This window comes from Phocoena phocoena, chromosome 14 (assembly GCF_963924675.1).
Source record: "Phocoena phocoena chromosome 14, mPhoPho1.1, whole genome shotgun sequence".
Lineage (NCBI taxonomy): Eukaryota > Metazoa > Chordata > Mammalia > Artiodactyla > Phocoenidae > Phocoena > Phocoena phocoena.
The window spans coordinates 67,779,440-67,796,709 of record NC_089232.1 but is presented as its reverse complement, the minus strand read 5'-3'; the positions used below and the strand labels follow the sequence as shown (position 1 = coordinate 67,796,709).

The following is a 17,270-nucleotide window of genomic DNA, read 5'->3' as shown; positions in this document are numbered from 1 at the left end:
TAGATTATGTTCCCATCATGACAGTGATAACCAACCAATCCATTAGAGCATATCTGAACATCTGAAAGCCAAATAAAATGTGAATCTCTTCCTTATTCCTTGACCCTGAAGATTATCTTGTTTATTGGCACTTGAAGATATAAGCACAAGAAATCTCGAGACCTTGAGATCTTAGATACTCTGGTGACAGAAGCTGTTTGGATAAGCAGATGGATAGATTTATGCCTCCTTGATCTAACCAAGTGGGCCTGGGACCAAAACATTAGCATTGGCCAACTGGGTGGCAGCACTCATGGGCTAACGTTGGGCCTGCGCCTCTGAGTCCCCCTGAAAAGTGTCTTTAGAAAAATGGCAACAACCAACTGGACAAAAACAAAAAACACATTTCATTACTGCGCTTGATCTATGATTGGACATTTTAATCATACTTGTGGCTGTCAGGGTCGGAAAAAGACTTAGCACAGGGTCACGTTATTATTACCCTTGATAATCGTCGTATGGGAAAGGTCGTTCACTCTTCTGGAGATCATGTTGGCAATTTCTAATTGAGATGAAGGCCTCTGATACGTACTTGTAAGAGCAGATCATCTTATCTTTACAACCGCAGTGACTCAGCACATGGTAGGAGCCTGATGAATGATTGTTGAACTCATCTTAATTATGGAGTATTCCTACTTCCGCAAATCAAAAATTCCCAGAGTTGCAAACGATCTTAAAAACCAAGTGGACCAAAATGCCTTCCGTTAAGACAACTTTTCACTAAGACTCTCTTATGAAATAACTGTTTTATCTTCAGAGTTGTTTTCAAAAATCTTCTTTGTAGTCCCCTTTTCTAGTGTCTCTCTCAAACCAAGCCACAGATACACCTAGCTAATGAAAAGTGATAATTTCAAAATAAGATACTGCCTCCATCAACAGGTCACGGCCCCTGGCAGCCCGGGTGCCTCACCCTCACGCCATTCAGAGCCCACAGGTGATGAACCTCTTCTACTGACCCATGGGGCTTGGGATGAGATATATAGAGCTGATGTAAGTAATTTTTATTACCAATCGCTATTTGGTAGCATGAATAAATGAATGCGTGCTTCCAATTTTTCCCTTCTGGTCAGTGCATACATGCAATTTACTGAGTGCTACCTCCTGTGAACTTTATAACTTCATAAGTACTTACATCATTTTATATTACTTCATGGCCCTGTCCCTAACATAGTTGGGATAACTAAGAATAGTATGCTGGGCCTGGTAGATGACTTAAGGTTCTCCCAGTGAGAAAAGGAGTAGCATTTTGTAAACAGAAGAGTGGCAGTAAAGAGCCAGAGGGCACATGGCTCATTGCCTGTCCATTGAAGCTGGCTGTCTTGAAGTCAAGCTGCTCGTTCCTTGCAGAGGGGAAAATTCATAGTATTTGAAAATAGGAGTCCACCAAGCCAATTCCATGCCACTGTCACCGGTAGTATCAATTAGAACAGTTCATTTATTTTAAGCTGTTGATTCCTTTCTAAGTCCCTGATGTCATTCATTTTACCCATTTGGCTAAAATGAGCTATTCAAGCGCTGATATGAAAAATGCCCAGGTTACAGGCACTGGGTGACCACTAGGGGTTTCACTTCATTGTGAATCAGCTGTGTACTGTCCAGTGTACGTCCTGAAACCGTCTCTATAGTCACCACCTGCTCATGAGTCTTGTGGCCTAACCTAGCCTGTGACTAGGAAGTAGTGACGCCCCACAGGGAATGTAACAGCCTGCCTGTCCCCTCGGCGTGACCAGCCTACTGGACAAGTTCAAACTCACCCTCAAGACACTCAGATGAATGTATTTCCCTTCCCTGCAGTTTCCACCGTTTAAAGCTTTGAGAGCTGTAGTCTCTGACACAGAGCCTCTTCCTTAGCCTTTAATTCAACTGAACACATTTCTTGAGCTCCTACCGTGTGCGAGGCACGTATTTCTTCATGTAAACTTAAGCCAACGCATTTCAAAGACAGAAACAAGGCCCAGCCTGTGCCAGCAGTTTACCACCATTGCAGAAGTCCTTACATAAGTCCCTAAAATCTGAGAGCAAAAGGGTTGGGCAGCCCTAACCGACAGTCGAGAGAAAGGTGGTTTTTCAGGTTATGGCCCCAGGTTTAAGTCGTTGGGTTACACAAGACAAAACTCCCAAGCGTCAAGTCTTTTTCCTGCTGTTCCTTTTTGTGTCCAACGTCAGTTTCCCCTTTCTCTACTCTAGTCAACCATTTTCTGTCTATTCATGATCTTTTATCATAGTTTGGATGGCCTTCTGATAAGAGGTCCCTTCTGTAAAAATCTTGATGAGTGAATGATGTGTTTATCAACTGCTTTCAAGGTGGTGGACAGTTTGTACCAGAAAATGTTTAGCTAATCAGCCACACAAATTTAATCTTATCTCTAAAGAGTTCTTTCCCCAAGGAGAGCAATTGCTAAAGTGCTTTGCTGTGGTTCCAGGCTGTGTCTTTATCATACACGATAATATTAACAAAGCTCAAATCAAGGTCTCCAGAATGTCAAACCAATGAAATGTGTGTTGGGTTCTATTTGAATAAGATCCCAGATGAGTCAAACTCCTCCCATCTAGACTTGGTTCATTCGGTTTATTATTATCTCTTACAGGTCATTCCTTACAGAATGACCAACAGAAAACCACCCCTCCCAACATACCCACCAACCTACACGTATACACACACGCGTAGATGTGGACATACACGAGTGCACGCATATATGTGGGTTTCCTTTCTGCCTGCTACAAATTTAGGAGACAGGAACGGCCAGTTTCAGGTGCCCCTTTAGCAAACTGCGATGTGCTTTCAAAGCAAATCTATCCATCTCTTCCACATCTTACCAGCCCCAAAGATTTCCCCTAGCCTTGACACACCAGGTAGTGTTCACAGAATTCACTGTATTACACATCATGGCAACAAGAATACGGTGATTGACTGTCGCCATCAGGAGCTAAAATAAACCGTCTAGAGTTGAAGGGAGGAGGTCTTATTTTCCATTTTGTTGCCTTTTTTACCCAGAGCCTCATTTCTTTGAGAAGAGGTCATTTGAAAGTTGTCAGGCTTGGCCCGTCGATGAGTGCTAACGTGTGCAGCTGGCTTTGTGATTTGATAATATTCTTCCAACTACATAGGATTGGGCCCACCCCAGACCTACTAAATCAGGAACTCTGAGGGCGGCAACCAACCGTCTGTGTTTTAACAAGCTCTCCAGATGATTCTGATGCATGCTCGAAGTTGAAGACCACTAGTGTCTATATTTTGCACACACACATTCACAGCTATGCGTGTGTTACTTTGCATGCTGTCATAGGGAAGAGGCAGGGACTTTTCCAATGAGAGGATATCCCCAGTGGGAGCAGCAGTTCCACATCTGCAGACAGCATGGAAGTCAGGTAGACAAGATGTCCCCATGGAAGGAGGCTAAGACATAGAGATCTCTTTGAACATCGATCCCACTGACTGTTAACACAGCTTCCCATGCAGGTGTGATTATACGCCATGATTTGGATGTTGATGAGTGAAGCAGGCTATATGTAGCCTGCTGGTGTTGAAAGCATCTTGTTCTCTGTGTTTTACTGCCCTGGTTATAGAGTTACTTGGTGGAGAAGGGCTGTCGAGAGAGCCTCCTGGCAGACAGATTTCAGTTTATCCATCTTACGCAGTGGTCCACTGAAATGATGGGTTTCTTTGCCCACTGAAGTAGTGGGTCACCCCGTGGTACAAATGCTCTATTAGGCTTCTTCCAAGGCTGAAAGCTAATTGATAAGTTACTGCAACATCGCGCCGCTGGAGACCATGAAAGGCACATCTGAGGAAAGATGGAGCTGTGTCAAAGTTGGAGTGACTATGGGAGGAGGTGCCCCGGGGGAGTGGGAGGTGAACTTGTGATTTGAGGGGACAGAGCCACATATGGCAGAAGGAATTTAAGTGTGATTCCCAAAATGCACTTGGATTCATGTTTGTATGTATATAAGGTAAAGGGGTAGATAGATATAGGACAGGTGTATATATGCAAGTAAATATATATATGTATGTGTGTATGTGTGTGTATATATGTGTAATATTCATGTTAAGCTCCTAACTTGTTAGCCAGGCATAAAAGGCCTTTGGCCCTAACATACATTTCCAATGTTATTTTTTTTTAATTGAAGTATAGTTGATTTACAATGTTGTGTTAATTTCTGCTATACAGCAAAGTGATTCAGTTATGCATATATATATATATCGATACATTCTTTTTTTAATATTCTTTTCCATTATGGTTTATCATAAGTTATTGAATGGTCCTCTGTGCTATACAGTAGGACATTTTTGTTTATCCATTCCATATATTGTATAATAGCTTACATCTGCTAACCCCCAACCTCCCACTCCATCCCTCCACCAACGCCTGCCCTCTACGCAACCACAAGTCTGTTCTCTATGTCCACGAGGCTGTTTCTGTTTCGTAGATAGGTTCATTTGTGTCATATTCTAGATTCCACATATAAGTGATATCATATGATATTTGTCTTTCTCCTTCTGACTTACTTCACTTAGTATGATAATCTCTGGTTGCATCCATGTTGCTGCAAATGGCATTATTTCATTCTTTTTTTATGGCTGAGTAGTATTCCATTGTATATATGTACCACATCTTCTTTATCCGTTCATCTATTGAAGGACATTTAGTTTGTTTCCATGTCTTGGCTATTGTGAATAGTGCTGCTATGAACGTGGGGGTGCATGTATCTTTTCAAATTAGAGTTTTGTCTGGATATATGCCCAGGAGTGGGATTGCTGGATCATATGGTAATTGTATTTTTTGTTTTCTGAGGAACCTCCATACTGTTTTCCATAGTGACTACACCAACTTACATTCCCACCATATGTATGGGAGGATTCCCTTTTCTCCACATCCTCTCCAGCATTTGTTATTTGTAGACTTTTTAACGGTGGCCGTTCTGACTGGTGTGAGGTGGTACCTCATTGTACCGTTTGATTTTGCATTTCTCTAATAATTAGCGATATTGAGCATCTTTTCATGTGCCTATTGGCCATTTGTATTTCTTCTTTGGAGAAATGTCTATTTAGGTCTTATGCCCATTTTTTCGACTGGGTTGTTTGTTTTGTTGTTGTTGAGTTGTATGAACTGTCTGTATATTTTGGAAATTAAGTCCTTGTTGGATGCGTCGTTTGCAAATATTTTCTCCCATTCTGTAGGTTGTTTTTTCATTTTGTTTATGGTTCCAGTGTTATTTCTTGTTAGTCTCCTTCCCATGCCCTTCACTTAAGTCAAACTGTACAACTATCCATTCTCTATGGACGTCACACGATTTACCACACTGCATCCTTATCTCATCATATCCTGAGTTCAAACATGACCTTCTCCATGTAGCCTGCTCTAAACTCTCCTCCCCCACCACACACACACCTCTGAGCGTAAATCATCCCTCCAGCCCCTGAACCTCTTATCACTTTATTACCTCCCATAGTATTCATCAGCCTATAAGTTATTATAACTATGGATGTTTCTCATTCCCTGCTTATCCTGCGAGCTTCCTGAGCACATTCTCCATTTCTGACCACGGTTTTGTCCCCAGGGTCCCCAGCCACTGCTCGGTGGCCAATATGTTTGTCATACAAGTAAGTAGCTACTTAGCCACATCATAGCACATGCCTAAACTCAAGAGAGAAGATAGTAGCAGGCTATGGAAAACAGTTTGGGGTTTCCTCAGAAAGCTAAACATGGGATTATCCTATGGCCCACCAAGTTCCACTCCTTGGTATATACCCAAAATAATTCGAAACAGGCATTCAAATAAAGACTTGTATATGAATGTTCATAGCAGCACTATATACAATACCCAAAAGATGGGACCAACCCAAACGTCCGTCAACAGATGAAGGAATAGAAAAATGTGGTATATCCACACAATGGAATATTAGTCAGCCATAAGAAAGAATGAAGTACTGGCACCTGCTACAGCATGGGTGAACCTTGAAAATATTAGGCAAAGTGGAGGAAGCCAGACACACAGGTCACATTTTATGATTCCATTTACATGAAATATCCAGTATAGGTAAATCCATAGAGAGGAAGCCGATAGTGGTTGCCATGGGCTGGCAGGAGTGAGGAATGACTGCTTAGTGGGTACAGGTCTCTTCTGGGGGTGATGAAAACGTTTTGGAACTAGATAGAGGTCACGGTTGGACAACATCGAGAATGTGCAAAGTGCCACTGAATTGTTGACTTTAAAATGGTTCATTTTATGTTATGTGAACGTCACCTTGATAGTGGTTGTCATAGTGTTTTTAAGAAACAGTAGTACAAAGGCATTTCCCTTTTCCCTTCATAAAAACCGAGCTGATTTTTTTCTAATAAGACGGTATAATATTTTATCCCAACTATCAACAGATCCTAGAATGGATGAAGTATGGGTTTCACCTCCACCACAATCCCCTCCTTACTCCCAGATCATGTCGCCAGGGGCTGTTTCACGCCCTGAGAGTAACTGCCCACCTGTGGCATCAGGTTCACCTAACGCCAGCAGACACCTCTCCGAAAGCGGGGCCACCTTCCAGCTCCCGAGCCCTGTGTCCAGGCGCCCCACGGAGGAGACTGGCAGTCAGGCTCCACGGCTGCTACTGCTGAGGCTTAGGACAAGGATGGCCTTTTAATATCTTTGTCCAAGCTGAATTGTTCTACTTTGTCTCAGTTTTCCTGGAAGATGCTCCTTTATTTTCAGAGGAGACAAGAAGCCCACCTTCTGTTCATCTTTGTTTTCAGTTCACAGGCTGAAGCTGGCTGACATCAAGGTCATCGGAGCCCTGGGTGATTCGCTCACGGTGAGTTACTGACGGTGGAAGGAAGGGGCAGGAGAGGAGATGATCTTGGTTAATAGGAGAATCTCACTCCTGGACCTTAAGCGTTGCCGTCTCTGGTCCCAACCTCAGTCCCTCCCCACCTCCATGCCCACCCTGGAATCCAGCATTCCCTGGCCCATCGTGTTTTCCCACCTCCATTCTAACCTAATCCTTCCTCTCCTAACATGGGAATGAAGGAGAGAGCAGGAAGAGGGGGGACCCCAGAAGGAGCCCCTGAAATGAAAGTAACCCAGCCCAAACCGCACAGCCTGTCGGTGGTGGGGTGTAGGGCCCCTTCAAAGACCCGGTGCTTTGTTTTGTCCACGTAGGAAAGCGAAGGGAAGGTCCCAAGGGCAATGGGATGATGGGACAGGAACGAGTACTAATGGGGGAGGGGTGAGAAAACCGGGATCAGTGGAAAAGACAGAGGTACTAACGATGACCCAGCCTATGTCTGCAGGTGGCTGTGGTGACCTCCCAGGCCCAGCAAAAAGCTATCCAGAAAAATCAGAATCAGGTCCTTAGAGAGCCAGGGTAGGGGGGCTCTGAAGCTCTCGAACTTCAGGTCCACAGTGACTCATTACAGTCCAGCTGCTGTTCTCTGGATCAGTAGAATCGAGGGCCTCCAGCTGAATTTTCCCCCAAATACCAGCCGACACCTTTCATGTCTGTGGCCTCTTCACATTGATATGATCTCACTCAATATCCTCAACAAAATCCTGGGCCATATGACTCTCCTCAAACTGAAACCAACAAAGGAGGTGAAGCGGGTTGAAGCGAAGTGAGTACGGCAGCCAATAGCTTGTAACTGCTGGGTGAGGACAGGACTCCCAGGTCCTGCCTCTGAGGCCAGAATTCTTTCCCTGCCCTGTAGCCGTCTCCTCCATGACCCCTCAGGTACTCTTCACCCCGAAGGCCTAGGGCTCCTAACCTTCTGGGAAGGACGGGCAGCACGGCTCATCCCAGCCACTTCCTGCTGGGTGTGGCCTGACGCAGCTGGAAATGCCCTGGCCGTCCAGTGGTTAGGACTCAGCGCTTTCACCACTGTGGCCCAGGTTCTGTCCCTGGTTGGGGAACTAAGATCCCAGGAGCCACGGCGTGACCAAAACAAACAAACAAACAAACAAACAAAAAACAGAATCAGCCCAGTTGTTCAGGACTACCTGGGGAGGCAGCAAGGCTCCTCTCCCGGAGGCCAGCCTTCCCCACAGGCTGCCTGGGAGGCTAGCCCTTGGCATGACCTTTGGAATGGCTCTGCTGGGAAATAACGTGCCTTAGGCAAGGGACGTGCACCTGCAGAGTGTGTCAGGGTGTGGTTTTAAAAGACCCCGCTCTTTCTTTAGCTGAGGAGTAGGTACGTGGCGTTTCATTTCAATTTTTCCAATTGTACCTATGTGAGACCTATTCACATCAAAGGATTACAGGATACTTCCCTTTCTGATACAGTTCACGATTTTTAAAAAATGAGGAAAATGGGACCCTGAAATGTGTCCTCTGGAAAACTGTACACTACAGTATAATTTTCAGAGCGCTTCTGCCAGCCTAGGGTCCGGGCAGGGTTTCTTAGGGTGAGGCTGCCCTTGGAGGACCCCAGAATTCCCAGCGGGAAGTGGCACTCGTTTCTGACGAGGCAGAATGCAGGTCAAGACGTGGTGCTCTCAAGACGCTAGATTCTAAAGTGCCGGACATTTCGGCCCGGCCAGGACGAGAATACAGACCCTCTGGTGAGCAGGCAAGGAAATCACCCCCTTGTGGTTCCCTTTCAGGCAGGTAATGGGGCCGGATCCAAGCCTGGGAACGTCCTGGACGTCTTAACTCAGTATCGAGGTCTGTCCTGGAGGTAAGTGCAGGCGTGGCAAGGCCCAGAGACGCCCCATCGCAGGGCAGGGGAGGACCCCTGGGCATGTAGAAAACAAGTTCTCTAGCAGAAGGATGAGCCAACCTCGTGCTTTTCCATGAGAAATTTCTAGGTTCAATTTAAGGAAGGTATTTATCAGCTTCCCCAAACCAGATATTCCCCCAAAACAAGCCAGGACCTGAGCAGGAGTTTAGGGGAAAAACTACTCAGACGTTTGGGTTGGAAAAGTTTGGGCTTGCCTTTCTCCCTCTGGGCAGTCACCTCAGCAGGAGGCAGCAGCCTTCAGAACCCAGGTTGTGTAGGAGCCCCAGCTGCCTGCTCTGTGTGACCTTGGGTAAGTTATTCAACCTCTCTGAGCTGGTCTCATCTTTAACGCAGAGACGATAATACTGCCTTAGCATTGTCGCGAGGCTTACAGAGAATTTAAATGCCCAGCACAGTGCCTGACACAAAGGTAGGTATAAATGGTAGCTGGGATCATTATTAAAGGGCCTTCATTTTACAGATGATGAAGCATGGCTCAGAGAGGGCAAGTAACCTGTCCAAGATCACACAGTCAGATGGTAAGAGAGCAAAAAGTAGAGTAGATGACTCCTGACCCCTGATGCAGCACATCCCCCATCATGTATATTTTGTGCAGGCTTGTTCCTGCTCTGCCTGTAATCAAACCCAGGCGGCCACAGGCTGCGGTGAGCAGCGCTCCTGCTTCACCTCCGCTATGAAAGCCCAGCTCATGCCAAGCGGGAGAGGGCAGGTTCGGTGTTCCCTCAACCTGGAATCCAGCATCTCTGGCACCAGCTTGAACCTGAGCGTTGAATCCCTGGCATCCACCCTGGCGATGCTACACAGAGTTAAACCCCAGACGTTTTGAGAACCTTTGAAATGTTCCCAGACGTACTTGGCAGAGAATGAGGGGATATGGAAAAGTAGGGAATCCAATCAACTCTGGAATGCTGCTTATTTTCATGCCTAGAAACGCATCCAACTTTGATTTCCTTGGAATTTTAGAAGCGGCTCAGAAGATGGGTTGCTCTCTAGAAGATACCCTTTAAAAACCGGGTTTTCCCCAAGCCAAACAGGACGAGAAACATGAAGGCAAACTTTTTTTTTTTTTTAATAATAATAATGCACAGCTGCAGTGGCTAGTCGGCGCTGGGCTGGGCTCTGCATCCAAGGAAGGGCCATTTCCCCTTTGGAAGATGGGGCTGAAGAGGCCCACTTAATTCCCCTGCCTCAAGGTCAAAGCTCAAAGTTAAAAAACAAAGGTCAGCCATGACGGTTTAAGCCAGTTTTTTGTTTGGACGTTCTGGTTTGTGGGGCAAAGGAGAGAGAAGTTGCTGTATTCTGGTTTTTCAGTTGTTATACAAAAATAATGAGGAAAGGGCAAGCTCCAAGCCCCCAGGGTGTTTCTCGGAAGGAGCAAGGTCTGTCTTGGTGGTGTCTGAGGTGTTTCAGCGTCGCTGGCCGTTTTAACCTTCATTTTCTTTTTTGTCCCCACGACGACGCAGCGCGGGCGGCGATCAGAACCTCAGCAGCGTCACCACCTTGCCCAGTAAGTACGCGCTCCCGGGGGTCCGGGGCGGGCTCGCCGCCGCCCTGCGCGTTTCTGCAGCTCCCCCTGGCGGCGGCCGCGGGCTTGGCAGGGAAGGGTGGCAGGAGACAGCAGCGTTCGGCAGGGGGCGCTGCTTCCCCGAGGCGGTCGCCCTGCTCTGTTGCTTGAGAGCGATTAAAGCCTTTTTTTTTTTTTTTAAGAGAAATTGTATTTGTCCGAGGAAGGAAGAGAATAAGAGGGAAAGAATGCTCAGGCCAACCCTTAGTGCAAGTTATTATTAAGAAATGATTGAAGAAGGAAATAAAGGAAACCCATGTTTGCTTTGCCTGTCATTCAGAGCAGAGCACCTTTCGGGGAGCCGTTGATCTAGGCTCGGGCTGTATTAGGCACCACTGCATACAAAGACGCTGAATTCCTGGTGTTGGTTTAGGAAACGCTGTTATTGCAGCAGTGATGATGAAATTACCTTGTTCAGGCTTTGCAAACACAGCCATATTTGGAGTGCAACCTTTTCTTTAAATTACTGCATCAGCAACCAGTTCGGAATGATTTTTTTTAAGCCTGACTACATGCTTTGAATGGTCTTATTCATCTTTTTATTCTCCTTAGTGCATGCACAGTGCTTGTTCTTAAAGTACGCGTACAAAAAAATGTTACAATTGAATTATTTTCCCTTAAAATCTTCTGGCTAACGATTTTGCCTGAGAGGAGTTTAATCGGTCCCATTCTCATTTACTTTTCTCGTAATTATCCCTCTGTAATATATCTTTAGCAGCTAAGAAATTATTTGAGCTTTAAGTCACCAAGACTTTGATGATAAAGGTGGTTTGATCGCCACATGGGCAGAACTGGTTGGACTTCATGCGTGTTATCTGTTCTTGCTATTTGCAAATCCTGTTGATTTTAAGTAGATACAGTTCTGTGACACGAGTACTTCCCATCTTCCTTATTTCTAGGTCCACACACAAGAGCTATGAATAAGCTCCGCCATCTCTAGGAGATGATTTGGGTTGCTTTTGTGAATGTAATTGGGCTATGAGCTGGGCCAGCATACACAACAATTTGCTGGGCTCTCTGATTCCCACGCTATTGTGGTTGATAACATGATTGGAAATCATCTGACTCAAGATCTTTCACTAAAATGATTTATAAAATATTAAGACAGCGTCATCTGGGTGGACGCCTCGACACGCTTAGCCCAGCAGTGGAACATTGCCTGTTCAGACTTCCTTACTAGTGTTGTGAAGACAGATTGGCTGTAGGGACTGGATAATCCAGGGAGAAATAATCACGTGGCAATGAGTTGGAAAACTTATGAGAACATGGGGTCAGAACAGAACCTCAGTTCAACTCCCTATTCAATGTAATCCAGCAAATACACCCGTGCTGGGTGCTTGGGAAACAGGAGAATGAAGTGAGGTCCCTGCCCTGATGACATCACTGAAGTCTCTTTAGGGACACGTCTCCCTAAAGACAGGCGTGTGTACCAATAATTATAGCCATGTACAAAGTTTAGGGGAAAATAAATAAGAAGGCTGTTACCCTGCCTTTTGAAAGAGGGCTTTAAGAACTGGAATTCATCAGATAAGAAAAGGGAATGTTCCCGGCAGAGGTAACTGTGTGCACCAGCAAGTTCTTGTCCTGTCCAATGAGTAGTGCCTTCTGTGACATTCCTGATAGGTACCTAGCTAGCCGATGCTGGATGCTTCCAGTAGTGGGGAGTCTGGGACAATCCCTTCCGTCTTCAGATAGCTCGAGTGATCTCGCAACTCTTCCTTCTATTGAGTAGATCAGAGTAATTGCCATCCATCGGTACAGTGTCCCCAGAGCCACAAGGAATGAGTTCAATCCATCTGTGTTGTGTAGGCCCTGTAGCAGTGCTTGGTTGGAGAGAGTGCTCTGCTGGATGGCGTGATGCCTGAAAGTCCTGACCGATACCTAGCCAGTTCCTTTCCCACATCCTAGTAGATTGTAGGTCTGGGGAAGGTACCCTCTAACATGAGCTGAGAGATCAGGTTCTGGCCTAGGATTCTATTCTTAATAATGTATGACTTTTAACAGTTCTCCTAACCTTTCTGAACTTTCAGTTATTCTTAATTCAGTCCGTAAACATTTATTGAGCCCATGCGAGGCTCAGGGGTGTATACAGACCCTGCTCTCAGGAGTTTTCAGCCAAGCTGGGGGGGATTGCCGAGTGAGAAGTGTAGATCCAGCATGGTAAGGGCATTAGAATGTATGAGATTGAAAAGATGAACCAAATCAGCGAGCAATTAGACTGACCAAGGTGGATGGTGGGAAGAGAGCCTAAAACTCAGAAATGAAAGAGGAGACATAAGTATAGAAATAAAAAGGATTATGAGAGAATAGTTTGAACAGTTGTATCCATACAATGGAATATTATTTGCCAGTAAAAAAGAATGAAGTACTGATCCATGCTAAACATGGATGAACATTGATAACTTGCTAAGTGAAGGAAGCCAGTCACAAAGGACGTGTGTATTGTATGGTTCCATTTATATGAATGTCCAGAATAAGCTAACCCATAGAGATAGAAGGTTGATTAGTGGCTGCCATGGGGCTGGAAGAAATGGGGAGGGACCGCTAGTGGCTATGGAGTTTCTTCTGGGGGTGATGAAAATGTTCTAAAGTTTACAGGGGTGATGGTGGCACAACTATATGAATGTACTAAAAGCTATTGAATTGTACTTTAAATTGGTGAATTCTATGTTATGTGAATTGTATCTCAATAAAGCGATTACATATTTAGAGAAAGCAAAGCGCCTGAGAGCAGTGCCTTAACCAGATTGGCATTTATTCAGCGCTAATCCATTGAGCGCCCTTGTGTGCCGCACACGTGGTTCGGCATCAGCCTGCTGGACGTTTTATTTTGGGGGCCAAGCGAACAGTAAGGGTGAGGGCTGTGGGGCGGGCGCTCCGCTTTGTCGCCAGCACCCCCTGGCACTTACCAGAGGAATCTGAAGATTGCCTTGGGGCAGTGATGACGAACATCTTTTCCTTATATTTCCAGACATCCTCCGGGAATTCAACCCTTCCCTGAAGGGTTTCTCTGTTGGCACTGGAAAAGAAAACAGTCCTGGGGCCTTCCTAAACCAGGCCGTGGCAGGAGCCCGAGCTGAGTGAGCAGTGGAGCCTTGCGGGTGAACCACACGGGTCTCCGGGAACCTGGTCGGGGGCTTAGCCTAGACCAGGGTGTATGGCTAAAGGCTCCAGATTTGGTCCAGGGGGAGGATCTGAGGGTCAAAGGCTGGACTGGGCGGGCTCTCTTGGGGGTGTTCTCTGCCGTGGGACGCGGAAGCCTGCTGGCTCACCCACCAACCGCGCCCCCAGGAGCTAGTCACAGTTGATTCTGTTGCCAGGTACATGCTTTGAGCAAATTACTTTGCCTCGTCTATAAACCTTATGTTCACATAAGACAGCAGCTATAGGAGGACTCACTGAGCCCCAAGTCTCACCACTCTGTTAATGCTCCGTCTTTCGTGTCACCTTCTCCCTCTCTTCCTCAGACTTGCTTTTCAGGAGGCTTTTTCAGGCTCCATGCTTTGCATCCTTCCTGGTTCATGGGAAAAGCACCAGTCCTGGGGCCAGCGGGAGTGGGGCAGTGTCTGAGTCTGAGCCCTGGTTTCTCCCCTGGCCTCTCTAAGCCTTAGCCTCTAAGAGATGGGGCTGAACCTCTCCCATGGGCCGGCTGGGAGGCTCAATGCCGTGTTTTTCGGTGTGTTTTTTTAAACATCTTTTATTTCTTTAACGTTGTATCTATCTATTTATTTATTGGCTGCGTTGGGTCTTCGTTGCTGTGCACGGGCTTTCTCTAGTTGAGGCGAGCGGGAGCTACTCTTGGTTGCAGTGTGCGGGCTTCTCATTGCGGTGGCTTCTCTTGTCGTGGAGCATGGGCTCTAGGCCCGCAGGCTTCAGTAGTTGTGGCACAAGGGCTGAGTAGTTGTGGCTCACGGGCTCTAGAGCGCAGGCTCCGTAGTGGTGGCGCATGGGCTTAGTTTCTCCGCGGCATGTGGGATCCTCCCGGACCAGGGCTCGAACCCGTGTCCCCTGCATTGGCAGGCAGATTCTTAACCACTGCGCCACCAGGGAAGCCCTCAGTGCCATGTTGAAAGTGAAAGTTCTGGTGAGCTGTAAATAGCACAGACAGGGTGGTGGTCCCGGCAACAGTGCAGCAGGGCTGCAGGACCCACCTGGGGTAAACTCTTAGCGAGCAACAGGACCACTGAGTCGTGGTCCAGGGGCACTGGATGGAGGGTTCCAGAGAGCGGGGTCAGCTTTCCTGGGTCCTACAGATCCATTTCTCCCCACCATCCCAGAACCCTGAGTACTTCTTTGGGTTTGCTGCCAGTCAGAGAACCAGTGAGTGCCACATCCAACGTAGGAAAAATAAATGGAAAGATCCTTTTTGTTTCTTAGTCCTCTATTTCTTCCAGAATAATCACGAGCTTTACTATGTAGCTCCTAGGGATTCCTATGTTTAGGTTCCTAGATCCCCGACATCATTCTCCCAGCTCTCAACACCATCCTGAATCTGCGAGTCCCCGACTAGAGTAACTCTTATTTATTCAGGACAGGAAAGGTGACAGATTATCTGAAGGAGAGATCATACAAAACCTAATAGGTTTTATAATGAATTCGTTGGCTTCATTTTTCTTTTGGTGGGGCGGGGGTGAAAGGCTACAGATTTACTGCTTAAAATTTTAGGCTTACGTTAATGTTACCTTAATCTTGCTCTTTTCCAAGCATATTTCAGCTGGTGGTGTAAGAGGAGAGGCAGTTCTAAGCATGATTAGGTCAGGAAGGCATCCAAGAATGAAAGCTTAGCTGAAAGCATAAATGTAATGAAAAATGGAGTGTGATTCATATGGCCCCGGATTTCTTCCCTGATTTCCCCAAGGCCTTGGGGCTCGTTCGTGTGAGTCATTTATTTGTCCAAGCATGTCCCGTGCTGTAGGGAAGAGTTGGGGATTATTATTCCAGATTATTATCACTATTCCCATTACAGATGAAGAAACTGTAGCCCAGAGAGATGAAGTGGCCTGAACAAATGCCTTATCTCGACCACATGGTCTGTCATCTTTGTGCCCCCAGGCTTTACCACAGGTCCGCTAATGACCCTTTATGTGTATATAGCAGTGTGCAATTACATAGTACCCTCACGTTTGTTATCTCTTGTGTTCTGAACGGTAACTGTGAGATGGACAGAGCAGAGGCTCAGATGCCCATGTTTCCTTAATGATGATCTTGAGGCTCAGAGTGGCCAAGTAATCATCCAAAACTCTGGTCCATAGAAAGAACAGCAGCCCTGCTAACTTCAGAGCAATAGATGAGGAAACTGAGGCTCAAAGAGGTGAAGTGGTTTACCCAAAGTCTCCGCCCAGGTGATCTGATACCTAGCCTGTTATGACTAAGAGCGGGCCAGTTGGGCTAATAATTAAGAGAGGAAGAGGGTGACAGCTAATGTTTCCTGCTAAGTCCTGTGCCAGGGACTTTATTGATGGTGATGATGGTGGTGGTGACGATGGTAGAAATAATTCAATGGATTGTTTCTAATATGGATGTTTACCGTGTGCTCTTTTAAGTTCTTTATGGGCACCTTATTTAATTCACCCAACATCTCTGTGAAGAAGGTATGCTTGTCATCCCCATCTTCCAAAGGAAGAAACTGAGGGTTTGCGAGGTTAAGTACTTTGCCGAGGTCTCACAGCTGGTCAGGGGTGGAAGCAGGATTCACACCCGTATGCTGCCTGGCACCAAGAGTGGCTCTTACCCCATGGGGCTGCTTTGCTCGTCTCTACTAAGACCCATTAAGATGGGGGGGGCGGTTATCTCCTATCATTTGGATGAGAATTTAAGTCACATTCCCACAGTTAGCAAGAGGCAACTAAATGTCACACCCAGGTGTGTCTGACTCAACCATGTCACGTTGAAAGTGAGGGCACGCTTGCGGCTGAGGTCTTGGCACCTGCAGAGATAGCCATGTGTGGCATGAAACACTCAGATGCAGCCCTCTGTTTGTCTTGAATGAGCCTGGCTTGGAAGAGAAAGAAAACTATGAACTCAAATACGCCAATCAGAAAACAGTCCCGCTAACAGTCACCCCCTCATATGTAGGGTGCTCTGCCCTTCCCAAGGCACACTCATGACTCCCACCCCCAGCAGAGACCAAGTGGGGAAGGAGCTGTGTGACAGGGCATGGCCTTCAGTCCAGTTTTCCTGCTACATATTCCCGATTTCTCTGCTAAGTCCCCTCCCGACCCCGGCTTCACAGCCCCCGCTGGTCACATGACTTCTTCCTGTGTGTGCCTGCAGGGATTTACCTGTTCAGGCCAGGAGGCTGGTGGATCTGATGAAGAATTACATGGTAAGTCTAGGGGAGGTCGCACCTGAGACCACTTGAGGTAGGATGCCCAGAGGAGGGAGTGGGTGGGGGAATCATAGAGACAGAGAGGGTCAGCTCTGGGGTGGGGGTGGGGAGGGACAAGGCCACATGGGAATCCAGAGAGGCCACCTTTAAAACAACAACAAATGATTTAGCACCTGTGACCTCTGACCTCAGGACCCACAAACCAAAGAACAGAAATTATTAATGTCCCCACTAAACCCTCCTGTGTGTGAGGACCCATCCCTACAGCATTCAGCACTTTGTATTTTCCTGGACTTGACTCTGGAGCAAGCTTTTACTTGTTTGTTTCCTATTCATTTCAGGACATAAATTTTCAGGAAGATTGGAAGATAATAACCCTGTTTATAGGAGGCAACGACCTCTGTAATGTCTGCAATGACCCGGTAGGTCTCCAGGCCCTCACCCAAGACTCCTCTGGGAAGGATTTCCACCCCAGGTCGCTGGAGCAGTGCAGCTGGGTTGGGACTCGGCTCGTAGTCGGGCATGGATCCAGCCTGGGCAATGTATCCGGGGCCACACAGACACTGAAACACAGGCTCTGTTTGTGATGAGCTCACACTGCCAGGGCAGGGAG

At 46.6% G+C, this 17,270-nt stretch overlaps 1 protein-coding gene across 1 annotated transcript in view; it reads left to right on the top strand.

Moving 5' to 3' along the window:
* PLB1 (phospholipase B1) overlaps positions 1 to 17,270 on the top strand; it is a 123,974-nt gene that overhangs the window by 52,513 nt on the left and 54,191 nt on the right. Inside the window, exons 16-21 of the mRNA XM_065890838.1 lie at positions 6,786 to 6,844; positions 8,629 to 8,702; positions 10,229 to 10,272; positions 13,301 to 13,409; positions 16,603 to 16,654; positions 16,999 to 17,079. Of these exons, the coding sequence (XP_065746910.1) occupies positions 6,786 to 6,844; positions 8,629 to 8,702; positions 10,229 to 10,272; positions 13,301 to 13,409; positions 16,603 to 16,654; positions 16,999 to 17,079 (419 nt within the window). The remainder of the gene's footprint in view (positions 1 to 6,785; positions 6,845 to 8,628; positions 8,703 to 10,228; positions 10,273 to 13,300; positions 13,410 to 16,602; positions 16,655 to 16,998; positions 17,080 to 17,270) is intronic.